The 19058-nt window shown below is 33.7% G+C and overlaps 1 protein-coding gene across 1 annotated transcript; it reads left to right on the top strand.

Moving 5' to 3' along the window:
* The first annotated feature begins 2926 nt into the window (after nucleotides 1-2926).
* Nucleotides 2927-15530, top strand: LOC132549206 (tRNA-dihydrouridine(47) synthase [NAD(P)(+)]-like). The gene is made up of 13 exons (XM_060213123.1): nucleotides 2927-3038; nucleotides 3344-3494; nucleotides 3754-3839; nucleotides 5610-6370; nucleotides 7274-7315; nucleotides 7646-7798; nucleotides 8315-8431; nucleotides 9051-9227; nucleotides 10084-10180; nucleotides 10911-10986; nucleotides 12336-12524; nucleotides 12968-13096; nucleotides 15268-15530. The coding sequence occupies exons 2-13, from the start codon at nucleotides 3361-3363 to the stop codon at nucleotides 15338-15340; spliced, it is 2034 nt and encodes a 677-aa protein (XP_060069106.1). The 5' UTR covers nucleotides 2927-3038; nucleotides 3344-3360; the 3' UTR covers nucleotides 15341-15530.
* Nucleotides 15531-19058: the final 3528 nt, after the last annotated feature.

Here is a 19058-nt window from a genome sequence, read left to right on the forward strand (position 1 = left end):
AGCATAAAGACCTTGCAAAGTCCTTCATCTACAATGATATCGAAGATGTTTCGTCTTTAAAATATAAGAAATTTATTGACTATGCCCTTGGTATTTGCCCAACTGAATTTGAAATAAAAGACACCACAGACTCTTTTACATCAGCTTCATACCTCGATCTTTTCCTACAACGGAACCGACACGGACAGCTCACCATCAAGTCGTATGATAAACGTGATAATTTCAACCTTCCTGTTGTAAATTTTCCTTTCATGGTGAGGACCATCCCTGCATCCCCTACCTATGGTATTTACATGTCGCAGTTGATTCGATACTATAGGGAATGTTCCCACTATCACGAAGTTCATGCAAGATGTCGACATCTGACGCACAAACTCATATCCCAGGGTTTCGAATGATGTAGGTTGATGAAAATCATCCGGTAGTTTATTGGTCAGCATAGTGCTCTCATTGAGAAATATTCAGTTTCTTTATGTGATATGCATTTGGACGTGTTTGATAATTGTTAGTTCGGCAGTTTTAAGTGTTGTTTCCGATGATATACCTGATTCTCGTTCGAGAACGTGGCACTTCCCGTGTTGACTAAGATTACCTGGCGGGTGCCGTTGGCGAGGCAGAAGACTTACACATGTCTGATAATTTTCGAAATATACACTTTTGAAATGATTATTTCTTTTAAAAAATCTACATCGTATTCATTTCAGTCCAAAATTTAACTGACAAACTTACATTTTAATGTTAGTCAAATATTCAAAATATTGACTTCAGAAAGGTGGTTGTATACAATATAAAGAAATGAGTGGATGGTCCAAGTGACCCTGGAGTCTTGAGATAGGTCATAAAAAATCAACGGCTTGACTCGATGGACGGTCTGTCTTTGGCATAGGGACACTGTAATTAAATTATCATGAAAGTAAAACGGAACTTTCAATTTCTGCAAGGGCGGGAAGCGCCCTTTCCTGCAAATTGTTTATTCAAAGATCAGCGCATCATTCAACTTGATCACTTTATAAAATTGTAGTTTCTGTCAAATTTCATCATGTGAGCCTACCAAAACGAGTTTAATCGTGCTTTATAGGCTTTGTGTACATTACTGCGAAATACAGTTGTAATGATTGATAAATACCTTGGTGGTAGAGTAGCACCAACGTTTTGTAGCAGAATTGTTTTTGGTCCTCTACCTGTTACACATTTTGTCCTCGGTATGAGGGAAAAAATCACATAAAGAATTCTTCAATTTATCTTCAATTTGCAGTGATGAATGGCTTTAAATTATCTTAATTAATAACCATTTAAATTATCTAACGTTTTCAACAGTCCAAAAGCATGGTACTCGTTTCCAGGTATGCAATCATGGACCTCCTAAACCACCTCTCGTAAGTATGTGTGGGTGTGTGTGTTTGTAAAGGGAGGCAAATCTTATGAATTCTAAAACTATTTGTTAAATCATGCTCTAAATATCACACTAGAGTTTCATTACCCTGGTAAGAGATGCCAACAACATAAAATGTTTTCTCGTATATAGAGGTCTCATCCGAATTATTGCTTCTTTAGTAGAGATTTCAAACAAATCCGACGAAATAAACAGTCTGAGGTTTACATTTACTATAAAATTAACAATCATTTTTTTCTAATTGTATATTATTGTTGAATTGCTCCATACCTGCATTGTTTCACTGAAACAATTTCAGAAATATTTTAATTGATAGAATAGAAAATGAAATGATTAAATGTTATTTAAATCAATTTTTGTTTTCTTATTATCAGACATCAACTTTTTATTTACTTCTCCACACAATACCTATCAATGCTGTTAATGGTACGTAAAGACAGGATTGTATTAATGCTAATTGGCCCTGCAAAATGTTAGTTGGCGCAACCGACTGGCCAAACTTCAAATATGCTCAGCAATCAAGACTTGGCCCAACATAATATTAAAGTTGGCGCAACATTGGCCCAACAAACTTCTGAAGGTGGTCAAAGGTTGCCCAACATCCGGCTGATTTGCAAAAAGATTTTTGTCCAACGCAAAAAGCGAGCGCATGCTGATCAACAGAATGCACATTTTGAACTGTCTGATCTATCATCTTGGCTTTAAAAAAAATGAGTTTGGAGGCTAGATATGGTGAAAGACAATTTAGTTTAAGTCGGATTTGTAAAGGCGGTGCTTATATGTTTAAAATCAGAATGTTCTTACCCTATTTTTTTTTCTTCTTCTTTTTGCTATTGAGAATTTCCGTTCTGTTAATTAACAAATCATAAAATGCTTCGGAACTTTCAGTTTTTCAAACAATGTTAACTTGACTTGGTAGCAAAAAAAAGGGATAAAGTTGTAAACACTGTTCAGACTAATCTGTTATACATTGTAATTTGAAAAAAAAAAAATATTAGAATTTACATGAAATGATTATTAAAGTCACAATATATTACATAAACTGTATTTTTCTGGAAAAAATCACCACTAATAGATTCCTTATCATTGTGCCTTATAAGTGTTGGCTGGGAATTTTCTAAACATTCAAATACTTCATCATAATTGATTTCAAATTGCTATCGAAAGAACATTCACATCTTGCGGTTTGAATTTAGTTAGTAGACGGAACAAGTGTATATTGGAATGATCTCCAGACTACCTTAACGGTTTCAACCGGGTTACACAAATGCAGCCTAGCTGGATGATGTTACCAGCCAAAGTGCCAAGGGAGATAACCTTTATAAAAACGGACAAAAAAATAAAGTCGTAAAATACAACAAATCAAAATAAAAGGTACAGATAGGTATATAATCAGATAAATTACTTAGTGGTATTTCAAACTATCTTAAAATTTACACTCTAAAAAGACGTTTATCTTTGAAATGTGGTCTAACCGGAAGTGACTTCTTTACGGCACATAGATTGCGAACCACGTTGGGAAAGTTGCATGAGACTGAAAGTGCTCACTGCATTCAATGGTTTGGTGGGAAACAAGAAGTGTCATTGATGCTTGCTTAAAGCATTAACATACCTTTTTTGTATGAACGTTTATATGACAGAAAAGGTAATATTGCAAATGTGTAAAGGTAAACAATCGAGTAGTCTGGCTCTCAAGTACGTTCTCTGTACTGTAGTAAGCTGGTCAAGAATCGACAAAAGTGTAGTCTTAGCAACGTTGGAAACTGAACATATGTTAGGTGTAATATATATAAATATTTCATTCTGATTTCATCATGCTACGTAGAATGTTAACAAATACATATGTATACGTGCAGATGCACCACAAATACTGTGAAATACATACATCATTTAGATGGAATTCTTTGTCAGTACGGATCAGCATTGATACTTCATTTTTCGTTGCAACAGGAAGAAATATCTTGACGATGTCCACATTGAAGGAGAGTAGCGGAGCCTCTATAGGCGTGGTTAATCACGAGGAAACCCGGACACAAGCTGAAAGAGATGCCTTAGCTAAGCAGATCCTTGATAAGCCAGGAATTGCACAAATTAAACCAGAGTAAGAATATCAAATCTTTCAATAACTTTAGTTCTGTATCAATTTTTCCTAATGCATGCATTGACCCTACTTAAAATATATCTTAATTTTGGTTATATTGAAATTGAATGTCTATGAGCAACTTTTACTTTAGAACTTAAGAGTACAGGTTACCTTGCTAGCTTCCGCGAGTGGGAATATCCCCTGTGTTGAGCTAGAGACGAAAGTTTTGCTAGTTCTAGTGGCAGGATGTTGTACATTCTAATAATCACTATTACAGATTTTTGTTGCTTGACCACAAGATTAAGATTTCTGAAGAGTTTCTCTCAAGCAAAACAAAAGAAAAACTAGAAGCAAGCAAGGAAGGTAAGGCTTGGAAATTTAATCTTAACATGACAAATACTTTTTATGAAGTTATATAAAGGAAAATTAAAGTGTATTACATATGCTTCTACATTTTTTCTGCTGTGTTTTCATGGGTATGAATGCTTCAAAGTAAATTTAGAACTAGTTTTTATTAGGGAAGAAATCTTTACGCAAAGTATACCTTGTTAAGTATCTATACGTCTTTACACATTGATAGTATTTGATAATGTTCATACAATAACTTGTTCAAAATGTAAAGTTAGAAATGCTTCTTTGGTTTGATTTATACTCAGGATGCCAACTGGGCTGTTTTTTAAAGACTGATATGGTTAAATTATTGGCATTTACCGAGGAATGTCTGCACACTGTACATGTTACATCATAAAGATTGCTTTCAACCTATTTTTTAGTTGAATGCGTTATTTGATTGCATAGGCATTATATGAAAGGTAATAAGTATTAGATCTTCTGTATAATGACCCAATCTCATAGTGCAGTCAGAATGTGATATTTAGACATCAGTAATTCTTAATGTTACATGCCGCCAGTCAATTTTTTACAAATCTGCACAAGTGATCATAAATAACTGTCAGTTAAAGGCTGCCTGGCAGGTTACAGGTGGTGCCATGCGGTTTCTTGAGTTCGAGGGGTGTGTGACATCATCAGAGTGTCAGCCAGTGGTAGTTAGGTGATAGGCCGGCAGCTGTCAAATTTTACCTGCCTGACTCTGCGCCCTTACAACAGGCACAATTGGAAAAAATTGGGCGGTGACAGACAAAATTTTTTCACATTTTCTTAAAACTTCAGCTGCGTCTACAAGCCCGTCTACAGATTGTGTCTGCCACTGAGCTGCCACCGGCCCAATTTGAGTGAAAACTGGCAGTAACCTCGCCAGCAGACGACATGTAGTGATTTGTGACCATACTATTAATTGATGATTTGTCAGGGGCCACTTCAGAGTGCTGACCATTGGTCTACTTTTAATAAGATAAGGAACAGTTGGCTGTTTACTGAAGTGTGCTCCCTGCAAGGGAAGTGATTAGTGAGCATTAACTTATGTAACACTAATTAGATAATTGGGCAGTGTACTCATCTAGAGAGGCCTTGATTATGTGGCCAGCCTTACCTGATTCTGTTCCGATTTGACAAACATATCAAGGCTACTTATGATCTACCTAGAGGGATCTCTTAAATCAGATGATTACCGCAGTTTTGATCTATATGTTTGGGAGTTTAGGAGTGAAAATCAGGAAACTTGGCTTAATTGGGAAAGTTGGCAGACGTGCATGTGCATAATTTTTTAATCTTTTCCTCTGTCCCTCTGTTGACAGAGTTACTTCCCTTTATTCTCTGGGTGGTCATTTGGTGTCATGTCTCATAAGTGATTCAGTAGTTTTTTATTGCCAAGGTTGATTAAAGTGACAACAAAATAGCATACATAAACAGTAGTAGGTTAAGAGGGAATTAATAGAATATAATTTTGTGCATATGACACATTAAGATACAGGTATGTCATGGATGGAAATCATAATGTACCATACAGAAATCTGGATTTATTTCCCACTACTGTACAGTAAAACCATTAAGTTTCAAATACCATTTTGTGTGGGCAACCATCAGTTATTCGTATAGATAAAGATATTTTAGAATTTCATTGGTATGTTCCCTTTGGTCACTTTTTGTTTGTGTGAAATTTTTAAACTGACTGTGGAATTAGTGTAAGCAGAAAAGAAGATAATAGTTGGCTCAAAAGTTTCAAATCTTTTCTAGTTAATCTAGGTAAGAGAGAAAATGGAGCATCCCAAGATAGTGAAGGAGGCCCTTCGCCTAGTAAAAGGATAAAACTAAAGGGCAGAAACAAAAATCGACCAGTTCATCAAAGACAGGACAGTTCTAAAAAGATGTGTCCAGCTGTGTTACATGATCAGGAGTGTCGCTTTGGGGAAAAGTGCAAGTTCAGTCATGATGTTAAGAAATTTATGGCTGAAAAACCAGAAGATTTAGGACCAGTTTGTGTCATTTTTGAAAAATATGGAAAATGTCAATATGGAATATCCTGCCGTTATGGCAAAAGTCATATCACGGAAGATTTCCAGAATATTATCAATGAAGAGTTGTATAAAGAAATGAAGAACAGAAAAGTGGTTAGGAACGTTCTTGATAGAGAGCTGCAGCATAAACTGTGGAAAAAGAAATACAACTTTGAAAAAGCAAATAAAAACACTGCACGGATACAGAAAGAAGTTAGAGATAGAATAGACAAAGAAAAACTACAATTGGAAGAAAAGAAAAAAGTAGATTCAGTAACTGATGGTAAAGCAAACAACGGAGACAGTATAGAGGTACAGAAAACAGAAATGAGTGATTCTTCTTCAGTCAATACAGCAGTAAAAAGTGACAATGGGACAGCAGTGTCAGAGACAACAAATCTGGACATGTCCAGTGATAGCAGAGATACAAAACAGTCAGATGCATCAGTTTGCTTATCAGATGCTGATGGCATACGACTGAGACCACAGGAGAAAAAATTGGTATGGAATTTATTGTTGATATGACAAATTGTAAACCCGTGCTTGAATTTTTAAATTCAATTCTCATAACAAGGTTAGCATTTTAGCCATATTGATGTGGTTTTGAAATATTACTTTTAAAAGGATTTCACTTTTTTTGTAATATTGGTGTTAGGCCATGATTGAGGAATTATAGCATTCACTAAAAATCTCAAAGTCCACTTTTGGGATTAAGCTCAACATTGCCAAAAATGATCCTGAAATGCTCTAAACCAAATTTTGTTATATTTTTGCTGTTTGAAATCAAATATGACCACTATCTTGAATAACCCATTTTCAACTTCTCTATTTCCTCTGTGGCCATAAGGCAGAAATTTTTTGGGAATGATGTGCAACTGAAATTAAGAAGATGTTGCTGTTACGTCTGATATTTAGAATTGTTTTAATGTTTTGATAGTTGTTATCACTACCAGAAAAGCTATAATATCATTTATAAGTCGTTATAGTCAGATGACCGTAAAGGCCCATTTGTCATTAAGTTGGTGTAATATGATCAACTTTAAAGGTTTGATGCTGCAGTCAAGAGGAGCCAGTATTTGATTAGTTATGTATTTTTGAACTAAAACTCCACTTTTTCATAGAATTAATATTTAAGGAAGTGAATCAAAACTAATAGTTGAAAGTAAAACGCCTGACATTGGCATATTCATGTCCAACATATCATTATGCTTTATTCATTTTTTGACAGTTGTTTTAAAAGTATTTTCATATCATCAAACTTTCCTTTCAATGCCTTTATCACTGTACAAATAATGGTTTATATATATTGTACACAGTGTTAATTCATAATACCAGATAAACATGCAACTAAACACTTTGTGCATGTCCACCTAGTATTATTGTTGTTTTTCCTATTTTTTCCAGATTGACTTTTCCAATAAACTGTATTTAGCACCATTAACAACAGTAAGTATATGATTATGAGTATAATTTTCTTGTTGGTATGAATTTGATATACTGGGTTTCTCTTTTTTTTTTTTTTTTTTTTGAGCATATATTGAGAGCATAGACAATAATATATGCTGCATTCTCACTAAGATTCATACATACAGATACACCATGTTGGAGAGTATTGATTCTGAACTGTACATCAGGGGCAAAGATAAAAATTATTCATGAATAAAAACGTCGAAGATAGCAAGTGCATTAATATATTGAACTGTCAGATTGGTAAACAACCTGTGATTACTAAATCACTAGATTGATGATTGATTTAGTTATGCATTCAATTTTCAGGTTGGTAACCTGCCATTTCGGAGGATTTGTAAAGGCATGGGAGTGGACATCACATGCTGTGAGATGGCTCTATCCACTAACATCCTCCAAGGACAGATGTCAGAGTGGGCCTTACTGAAACGTCATGAGTCAGAGGATTTGTTTGGAGCTCAGGTATATTAGCAGTGTTAGTCTTATCTATGAAACACAATGATCCATCAGATCTGTATTTATCAGCTCAAGACTTGTCTTTCATAACAAAACTTAAAATGAACATATGTGATGTATTTTTTTTAGCTCATCTGGTTGGAGGACTAGTGAGCTTATGCCTTTGGGTTGTGTCTAGCATCAGTCAACTATTTCTAAAAATGTCTACTAGTCATGAACAACTCAACAGATTTTTACCAAATGTGGTCAGAAGCATCCATTTGTTAGGGAACAAATTTTATACAAATATTAGTTCTCGGCCCCAAGGGCTATGAGGGCCAGACCCAAAAAGGGGAATTTTGCTAGTTCTTTAAAATCCTACTCTTGTATATATTGCCAAAATTTGGTCTGAAGTATTCTTGGGTAAAGGGGAGTTAATTTTGTGTGATTATTAGTTCTCAGCCTCCTGGAGTGGGAGGGGCAGGCTTCAACAGTGGATATGGAGTAAATTCTTTTAAATGATGTGCTTTTTGTTTATGACAGATTTGTGGTGCTTTCCCAGACACTTTAACGCGGTGCTGTCAACTGATCAATGATGAGTTATCTGTGGACTTTGTTGATCTCAACTGTGGTTGTCCCATTGATCTTGTCTTTAAGAAGGTAACATAATATTAATTGATTGTGTTAAATTTTATTATGTAGAAAAGCAATGTCCATGTGATTTTGGATGAGGATAAAAATTTGGTCACTTGTGTACAAAGGTATTGCCTCCCTTCTTCAAATAGAATATGCAACTCTTTGCTTTCCTTTTCTCTGAAATTGTTATTGTTTTGTGAGTTTTTAATTATCTACAGGTCTTACGTCATTAACAGGGAAATCTGTCTCTTTAAAACGTATTTCTTCTGATGATTCGGGAAATATAAAGATTACATCATGTATCTACAGTTGTGAAAAAACTTGATGCATACATTGTGGGCAAATTGTGGGCACACACGTGCTATACAGTATCGTATGCACAACTGTGTGACAGGATTGCACATTTTGTAGAGTTTGTTAAAAAATGGTTGGCTAATATTATGGATTGAAACTTCAGTATTCTCATGTTTTAATGACTAAATAGTGATCACTGGAATGTACGAATTGATCAGTGATTTTTTTTTATTATTTTCATGTTCTCTGTCTTCTAATTGGCTAGATAAAAGATGATTGATACAAGACTGTTTTGCATTTTGTATAAAAAAAATTGGCAAAGGAGTAAACTTGGCTCTATATGTTACAGGGTGAAGGGTGTGCACTGATGGGAAAGAGTAACAAGTTTGAGCAGGTCGTACGCTGTATGAAATCTGTACTAGACATCCCACTCACTGTGAAGATGAGGACCGGAATATTTGACAATAAAAATGTCGCCCATTACCTTATACCCAAACTCAGAAAATGGGGCGCTTCTTTGGTAACAGTAAGTATATACACAGGCCATGGCCAATATTAAAAAAAATATAATCATATTTACCTGGTAAATTGACTTCAAATGTATTTTTGATAGTTATAGAAATTGCTTAATGGATAAAGTTGCTTTTATTCTAAATAAAGAAAACCATATGAGTTAAGTATATTTCGATCTACATGGTTAACATATGTAGCTAAGTGATACTTGTTTTTGCACAAACATCCTGTTTCAATTTGATTTTGGTGAAATGAAATCCAGAGCCTGAACCTAGTCTATGTGTCTGACATAGAGGTAAAGGTAACCTTAGTGTAAATTCCAGAGAGTTACCTATAGAAGGTGATAGATTGTTTTACAGTAGTGAAGTTAAGCCAAGTTCTCTGTGATGAAGTAATGTTTTGATGATAAATTGTTCAAGTCAATTACTTCAGTAATTTCCTTTGATCAAAAAAATGAAACAAGTAATCTCACTTTTTACTAATCACTCTTGTGTAGATATAAGTGTGAGGGGTCTTACCATGGGAGGAAATTGAAGTACCCAGGAAAACCCACATATTCGGGCAGGGAACCTTAACCTTTTCACATCTGCTTGGGGAATCAATCCCTGAACAGCTAAGTAAAGGTCAAGAGCATTACCACCACACATCACGACCACCAATAACTTAATTCTAGGTACTTGCACTTGATATTTTGAAAGATTGGAGCAAACTTTTTTGAAATGTCAAAACTGTGAACAGAAATTCAAATTTCAGTATAATCTCTTGCTGTAGTTTTATATGTGGAAACAAGGAGTCATTCAGATTATTTAAGTGTATGTGATCATAAGAATATGTATCCATGCAGCCCTTCATCCTTGTTGTTTTCTCAGATCCATGGGCGATCCAGAGAACAGAGGTACACTAGACTGGCTGACTGGGATTATATTGATGAGTGTGCAAAACTAGGCGGCCCCATGCCTGTGTTTGGTAAGTCATTATTCGATAATGATTTAGAGTGCAAAATGGGTTAAACGATGGCAATGAAAATATAAAATTGTGGTAAAATATTTTTTGTACTGATTGCACAATGAATATTCTTTTTATACCATGGTACGTTGTTCATCCATTTGTAAACATCTTGGATTTTGACTTTGAATGTTTGTTTTTGCTATTTCTTGAGAAGTTCATGATGGATCTCTCTCTAATTTCTTATATTGGCTCCACTTGGTCCTAGTTGTACCAGTTTGATTTTGGGACTGATCAGGAAAAAAAAAACAAAAACAAAAACCAACAGGCAGCCATCTTAGATTTGGCAATTGAAGATTATTATCACTATTTCTGTGAAGAAATATTTAAATTTCTCATTAAGAACAAAAACAGAGAAGAGAAAAGAAAAGAAGGTAAAAAATTCAACTTTCAAAGAACAAAAAAAGATCAAACAATGGTGGGCATCAAGATCCCTCTAGGATCCCTTGTTTGTGTTTCTAACTGAATTCTCTTAAAGCTAAAGATATTTTCAACAAGACAAAAATGTGACAAGATATGGGTATTTCATCTGTATAGTACCAATAGCTCGTTGTTGCTGTACTATTCGGTGTCTTGTCTATATACCAAAGTTTCACTACATTGAGTATTGGTGAGCGCATGATTGTATGTCCTGTGCATTTATAAGATTACCTTAACTTTTTATATATCATTGTGATTTTGACCTGTCTAGGTAACGGGGACCTGTTATCGTATGAAGACCTAGATGCTTGTCTTAAAACCAATGCTAGCGGAGGAATGGTTGCCAGGTAACCAACGTAGATGTTTTTAGTGTTGATGATGTTAACTTTTAATTCCACACATATCAATTGTAAATTAGGAAAAGGCTTCAATGATGATTCCTATTTCTCATACATTTATCTTACAATATCTCAATTTAAGACCTTATTTAGATATTCAACACAAAATTTTAGAGCAAGATTATCCAAAAGTTGTTAAAATAATGGTATGTGTTAGGTGTTAATATTTCTAATCAAAGTTGCTTTATAAATAGGAAGTCAGAATCCATTACCTGTAGTGACATTTGATCATATTAATTAGTAATGCAATTTAAATTATGAGAAAATTGAAATTAGTATTGTATTAGTAGCCTAAAAATCAAAATATTTTCATTTATACATAAAATGTTTTGACCTTGACTGACTTTCAAGGTCACAGGGTTCAAATGTGTTAAAATATTCAAACAATGTCTTCTTAATAACCAAAAGGCCCAGAGATCTGATATTAGGCCTGAAGCATGCTGGGATGAAGGGCTACCAAGTTTGTTCAAGTGGATGACCTTGACCCATTTTCAAGGCCTTAGGAGTCAAATTTGTTAATATCATCAAACAACTTCTTCTCAACAACTGAATGGCCCAGAGGTCTGATATTGGGCCTTTAGAATGCTAGGACCAATGGCTACAAAGTTTATTCAAATTAATGATGTTGACTTACTTTCAAGGTCACAGGGTCGAACATGTTGAAATCTTCAAAAAACTTCTCAATAACTAAGAGGTCCAGGGTAATATTAGACAAATAGCTTGTTAAAGTGAATGACTGCTTTCATGGTGACAAGGATCACTTATATTAAAATCTGAAAATGGTTTCTTTCAATATTCAAGAGGGGAAGCTTGGGCCCAGCAGCATGCTAGTGACTGGGGAAAAAAAAGCTACTAAACATATTAAAATGAATATGCTTTACAAACTTTTAAAGTCAGAGTGGTTAAAATCTTTTATGATGCTAATTTTTTTTCTATAATCGTCACAGTAGTCCACCATTTAACAATGTTTTGAAAACTTCAGTGCCCAGGGCCCTAAGAGTTGGATTAGTTCAAATTTCAACAATGTTCCATTAAATCCACACTTGCTACAAACAGTACTCTGCAGGCTTTAATCTATATGCTAGATGTTGGGTAAAGCAGTTTTGTTACAGTTTTGCTTGTCATTTGTTAAAAACTAAAATTTGACTCAGGTGTTAGACCAAATACTGTCATGGAATCCAAGATGGCTATTATAGGAATAAGTCTGCAATTGGCAAAGACATTTTTGAGGTCATACATCGCAATTCCTTTCACAAGAAAAGTATTTTATCATTAACGAATACATCTCTGTATTCCAGGGGAGCACTGATCAAACCGTGGATTTTTACAGAGATGAAGGAGAGACGCCACTGGGACATTTCGGCTAACGAGAGGTTTGACATGTTGAAATCCTATGTGAACTATGGACTTGAACACTGGGGCTCTGATCACCAGGGAGTGGAAAACACTCGAAGGTTTCTTCTGGAATGGCTGTCATTCCTGTACAGGTAATGTGAATTTGCTCTGAATTGATATGTTTTAGATTTTATATCTCCAAAGTCCAGGTACTGCTTCCAACTAGCATTTATCATCATTCATTGATTTTTTTTGAATTTCAGCTATTAAGAAATGCACTCTCTTAGGGCAATAGCATTTCAAAGCAAGTATACCTACTGATGTGTTAGATATTAAAGCTGTTTTCAAATGTCCTAGTCAAACTGCCAATCTGTAAGTGTTTATGTCATAAACTTTGAAGTAAAATCAAGTGTTTTGACTGAAATTGAAAAAAAAAACTAATAGTAATTTGTGCTTGAAATGTGAAAATAAATAAAATGTAGAAAAGGAGTCTTTTCAAAAGAAAATTTCTTAAAATTGTAAAAGTAAAAAAAGATGTCTGGAAATATTGATATTTGAAAAAAATTGTATGTCTGAAACCTTTTGTTGCTGTTAGGTACATACCAGTTGGCGTGCTGGATCAGCTGCCACAGAAGATCAACGAGAGGCCACCATATTATGTAGGTCGTAATGACCTGGAGACGTTGTTGGCAAGCTCCAACTGTGGCGATTGGATTAAGATTAGGTATGTGTGTGATGACTGATCTAGATAAATTTGTGTCTGCCTGTCACATTAAGGATGTTATCATATTTTGAAGTAAATTTTAAACTGACATTTTTATTAATGGAAGAGTTTGGTGTGATAGGTTTCTTAATGATCATTTTTACATCAAGTTTTTAAAAGAAAGATATTTAATTAGTGTCGTGCTAAGAAAAAAAAAATTACGCACGTTTAAAAGTTTTATTTTGACAAGTGATAAAACTCGCTGCTAATAAAACTTGATACTACAAATTTCTGATTTTTACTTTAAAACCTGTTCTCATTTCAAAATACTGTAATCATTGGCTTTTTAGCTGTAATAAAAAATTTGCAGATGAAACAAATCTTTAGAATTTCATGGGATTGATTTTTGTATATCATTTTACACAAATATCAAATTGATTAATTTTCAATGGTCTTATTTCATCTGTATGTCTTTCAAAATCAGAACATGATAAAGTATAATATCAGTTCATGGATGTACTATAAAATCAGTACATAGACAGAGTATATAATCGGTATATAGAAGCAGTATAAAATCAGTACATAGGAGTATATAATCGGTATATAGAAGCAGTATAAAATCAGTACATAGAAGAGTATAAAATCAGTACATAGATGGAGTATAAAATCAGTACATAGAAGGAGTATAAAATCAGTACATAGAAGGAGTATAAAATCAGTACGTAGATGGTGTATAAAATCAGTACATAGATGGAGTATAAAATCAGTACATAGATGGGGTATAAAATCAGTACATAGATGGAGTATAAAATCAGTATATAGATGGGGTATAAAATCAGTACATAGATGGAGTATAAAATCAGTACATAGATGGAGTATAAAATCAGTACATAGATGGAGTATAAAATCAGTACATAGATGGATTATAAAATCAGTACATAGATGGGGTAAAACATCTATACATAGGAGTATAAAATCAGTACATAGATGGAGTATAAAATCAGTACATAGATGGAGTATAAAATCAGTACATAGATGGAGTATAAAATCAGTACATAGATGGGGTATAAAATCAGTACATAGATGGGGTATAAAATCAGTATAAAATCAGTACATAGATTGAGTATAAAATCAGTACATAGATGGGGTATAAAATCAGTACATAGAAGGAGTATAAAATCAGTACATAGATGGGGTATAAAATCAGTACATAGATGGGGTATAAAATCAGTACATAGATGGGGTATAAAATCAGTACATAGATGGAGTATAAAATCAGTACATATAAGGAGTATAAAATTAGTACATATAAGGAGTATAAAATCAGTACATAGATGGAGTATAAAATCAGTACATAGATGGAGTATAAAATCAGTACATAGAAGGAGTATAAAATGAGTAAAACATCAGTATATAGATTATATACATATATATATAGAGAGAGAGTATATAGATAGAGTATGGAATGTTTTGATATGGTTATTGTGTTATCTGCATTGGACTAAATGTTCTCTAGATCCGTGATTTGTGTTTGTCATAGAACATATAACATATAACAGCAAATGTGAAGAAAATTAGAACCACACAAAAGTAACGACCACTTCAGTCAAACCCAGTTATCTTGAAGTCAGCAAGACCATAGGAAAACTTCAAGTTATCTGAGTATTCAGTTTAACCTAATTCAGATGTTTAGTGTGAAGTTTGGCAGAGACTGATGAAACACTTTCAATTATACAGGGTTTCGAGTCATAAGAGTTTGAGATAATGAGGTTCGGCTGTACTAAAAAATGATAATTTTCAAACACTGAAACACCACTGAATAAAGGAAATAAGTTTTAGGTAGGATTTGATTAATATTTCATCAGCATGGAATTGGCACCAGTACGTGTTCATAGTGAGTATAAATACCATATGGAATAGTGAAATATAATTGTCACTCTATGTTTATTGAAAAGTGAATTCAGTTATATGGAAAAGAATCACCCTGGTCATTTTGAGACCAATTTCAGTGGATCATTAGGTCAATACTGTCTTGAAACAGCTACTTGTGATTCATTTATTTTGTCTGGGGACCAACTCAGCAATTTTTAAATCCTCAAGTTTGACAACTAAATAAGCTGTCTTTAGGAAGTTATAAGGCTAGAGATGGTAATGTTTCTGAATTGATTTTTGTTTTTATTTTATTTTTCTAGTGAGATGTTGCTTGGTCCAGTCCCAGAGGGATTCAACTTTCTCCCCAAACACAAAGCAAATGCCTACAAATGATGAAAGATTTGATTATGTTTGATTTTGGGAAGGGGGAACTTAAGATGATCTAGAAATATAATTGAGAGATCACATCAAACCTAGTGTTCAACAAATAAAAGATTTGTAATATTGTCAAATCTACTTACGGAATGTTGACCAACATTTCTGAAGCAAAATATATAAAAAGAAAAATTAAAATGTTTCAGAAGACTAGTTAAAATGACTTCTTGTTATTTGTAATGCTGTCAAATCATATCATTTTGTTGGTCTCAAATTTGATGTTTTTAAAAAAAAATTGGGTTTTTTTTGTTTTTGTTTTTTTGGATTTTTTTTTTTTTTCCTTCTTATTTTTTTTCAGGCTTTTTCTAATCATTATGTGGATTGACAGTTACTATGAATTCAACAAATATAAAGCGCCACAAAACTTAATGATTAATGTCAGAAGATGAAATTAAAGATCCTTGTACCCTATATATCAGTCTGTACATATTGTTGTAGTAGTAAAATTGTACATACCTGGGGTATAAAATCTGTACATTGTTGGGTATATATCAGGGTACATAGATGGAGTATAAAATCAGTACATAGATGAGGTATAAAATCAGTACATAGAAGGAGTATAAAATCAGTACATAGAAGGAGTATAAAATCAGTACATAGAAGGAGTATAAAATCAGTACATAGATGGGGTATAAAATCAGTACATAGATGTTGTATATATATCAGTACATAGATACCGGTATAAAATCAGTACATAGTTGTATAAAATCAGTATATAGATGGGGTATAAAATCAGTACATAGATGAGTATAAAATCAGTACATAGATGTTGTATAAAATATATCATCAGGGTACATAGTACTAGGAGTATAAAATCAGTACATAGATGAGGTATAAAATCAGTACATAGATGGGGTATAAAATCAGTACATAGATGGGGTATAAAATCAGTATATAGATGGAGTATAAAATCAGTACATAGACATAGTATATAATCGGTATATAGAAGCAGTATAAAATCAGTACATAGGAGTATTGAGTATATATATATATGGGGAATCAGTACATAGATGGAGTATAAAATCAGTACATATGAGTATAAAATATACATATAGTATAAAATCAGTATATGTTGTACCCTATATAAAATCAGTACATAGATGGAGTATAAAATCAGTACATAGAAGCAGTATAAAATCAGTACATAGATTGAGTATAGAATCAGTACATAGATGGGGTATAAAATCAGTACATAGAAGGAGTATAAAATCAGTACATAGAGAGTATATAAAATCAGTATAGATGCAGTATAAAACATAGTACATAAAAGGAGTATAAAATATATATAGGAGTATAAAATCAGTACATAGATGTTGTATATATATACATAGAAGGAGTATAAAATCAGTACATAGATGGGGTATAAAATCAGTACATAGATGGGGTATAAAATCAGTACATAGATGTGGTATAAAATCAGTACATAGATGGGAGTATAAAATCAGTACAGTATAAAATCAGTACATAGATGGGTATAAAATCAGTATATAAAATCAGTACATAGATGTGTACTGGATAAAATACATATAAGGAGTATAAAATTAGTATATGAGGAGTATAAAATCAGTACATAGATTGTATAAAATCAGTACATAGATGGAGTATAAAATCAGTACATAGATGTAGTATAAAATCAGTACATAGATGGAGTATAAAATCAGTACATAGATAAGGTATAAAATCAGTACGAAAATCCTTGGAAAGCGATATTAATAATGAATATTTTAATTACCAGAGAATGGTCTAGCCTGCATTTTTTTCGTAAACAAAAAATCCTTAATTATAAGTGTTTTGATGAAAAGGTCCAAGTTACTCTCATTTACGAACATGTTCTCCACTCATTCTTGATAGAGTGTTAAAGAACATACCTTGTAGTCCAAGAGTCTCATGTCGACAATCACATGGAGATCTTTACCGTGTAAGACTATGTATATCGATGTATGTGTTAGACCAGTTCTCCTGCCATATATGGAATCTATGCAAATTCATATATTTAAAATCTTAATGTTTGCCTTTCACAATTTTCATTTTTATTGTTCTTACACGTGCTATGTATTATTTCATGCGTGATAAATCATGATTATAATGTACATTATGTAGCTGTAATAAATTGTTTTAGAGTTGTCTGTGTGAACTTATTTCATCGCTTCAAATAAACAAATAGAATGGGTACAAGTTATAGCATACCATAGAAGACACAATCCATTAATCTTATCATTGCCATTTACAATTATTACACAGGAAGGTAAGAAACTGCGATTTAACACACAAAGCGAATAACGAACCGTGTCTGCTTTTATTAGAAACCGTTTCTGAGTATCATCACCATGTTGAAATTGGGCGTTCGTTGTCGTGCCTAATATGGTATGGACAAAAGTGCACTGTCTTCGCTTCCCATCGACACATTAAGGCTAGTCGCAGTTAGGATTTAATTAATAACAGTGTGTAGGAATTAGGTTTCACAAAAGAGGGTATTAATAATGGATGGACAATTGGTGTAAGTACGTCATCCTCTGTTTTCCTGATTTTCCACTTTCCCCAAGCAAATCCTTTAGTATTTTTATTCTTTGAGTTACCATAACGTTAATGCCTTTCAGAGAACATATGTTTATATATATTCACAGCGTTAATATTACAAACCATGGGTATTCAGATAGGGTGGTCGGATGGCGCAGTGAAATCGCACTCGTTTTTCACCTTGCCGTCCGGGGTTCGAGTATCGGATCGACACGTGAAAAGGTAGGGGTCGCCTGCCCGGCTGGGATTCCTTAGAAGAAATGTAACAGTTTATTTCCATTGGACATGTTTATTGCTTAAGATAAACCAAAGGACGTGACACGAGCTATAACAACTTATTGAAGCCCTCTCCTCTAATAAAATGTTACAAATTTTGTGATAGCAAATACAGGTTTACATATAGTTTTAGCAATATGGAGTAACATATGGTGACTAAAACCATCTGTGCCGGGGCTTTACCTAACTTTAATATTCCCATGACATTTTTTATTTCCGAATGGGTCAAATATGATGAGGAATAGCTAACTCTTTAGTAAAGGGACGTAACTCTTACTGTCATCTATTTCTGCAATGAAAGAAAAACAATTATTGTTTCAAAGTTCTGTTTATTTCAAAGTCATCTTATAAAAATGTTACTATTTTGTGGATCAGACAATGAAGGGAGTCATTTTATTTTTATCACCTCAGCAGTCTGCAATAGGACTTAAGATCTGATGCTATAGAGTTACATGTAGCTAGGATTCTCGTGCGTACTTTTTCACTTTATTTACTTTGTATAGTCATCATGCTTCGTCCGTCGTCGTCCGCCGTGCGCCGTGCGCCGTCCGTAAACTTTTCATTCAAACGACTTCTTCTCAAATACTAGGTCTAGGGGGCTAATACTTGGCACAGAGGATACTGGCATGGAGCTCTACCAAGTTTGTTCAAATGAATGACCTTGACCCACTTTAAAGGTCACAGGGGTCAAATATGTTAATATCTTTAAACAACTATATATCAGGGTCATTAACCAAAAGGCTCAGATTGTTGTACCCTATATATGGGCCTGTGACATTGTTGTACCCTATATATGCTGATCTACAAAATGGATGCTTTAATGTGACATGGGACATTAAAACGCTAATGTATTTACTGGATTTATTTTTGAGGCCACTTTAAA

This window comes from Ylistrum balloti, unplaced genomic scaffold (genome assembly GCF_031769215.1).
Source record: "Ylistrum balloti isolate Yb309-2 unplaced genomic scaffold, AGI_CSIRO_Ybal_v1 Utg370048, whole genome shotgun sequence".
Lineage (NCBI taxonomy): Eukaryota > Metazoa > Mollusca > Bivalvia > Pectinida > Pectinidae > Ylistrum > Ylistrum balloti.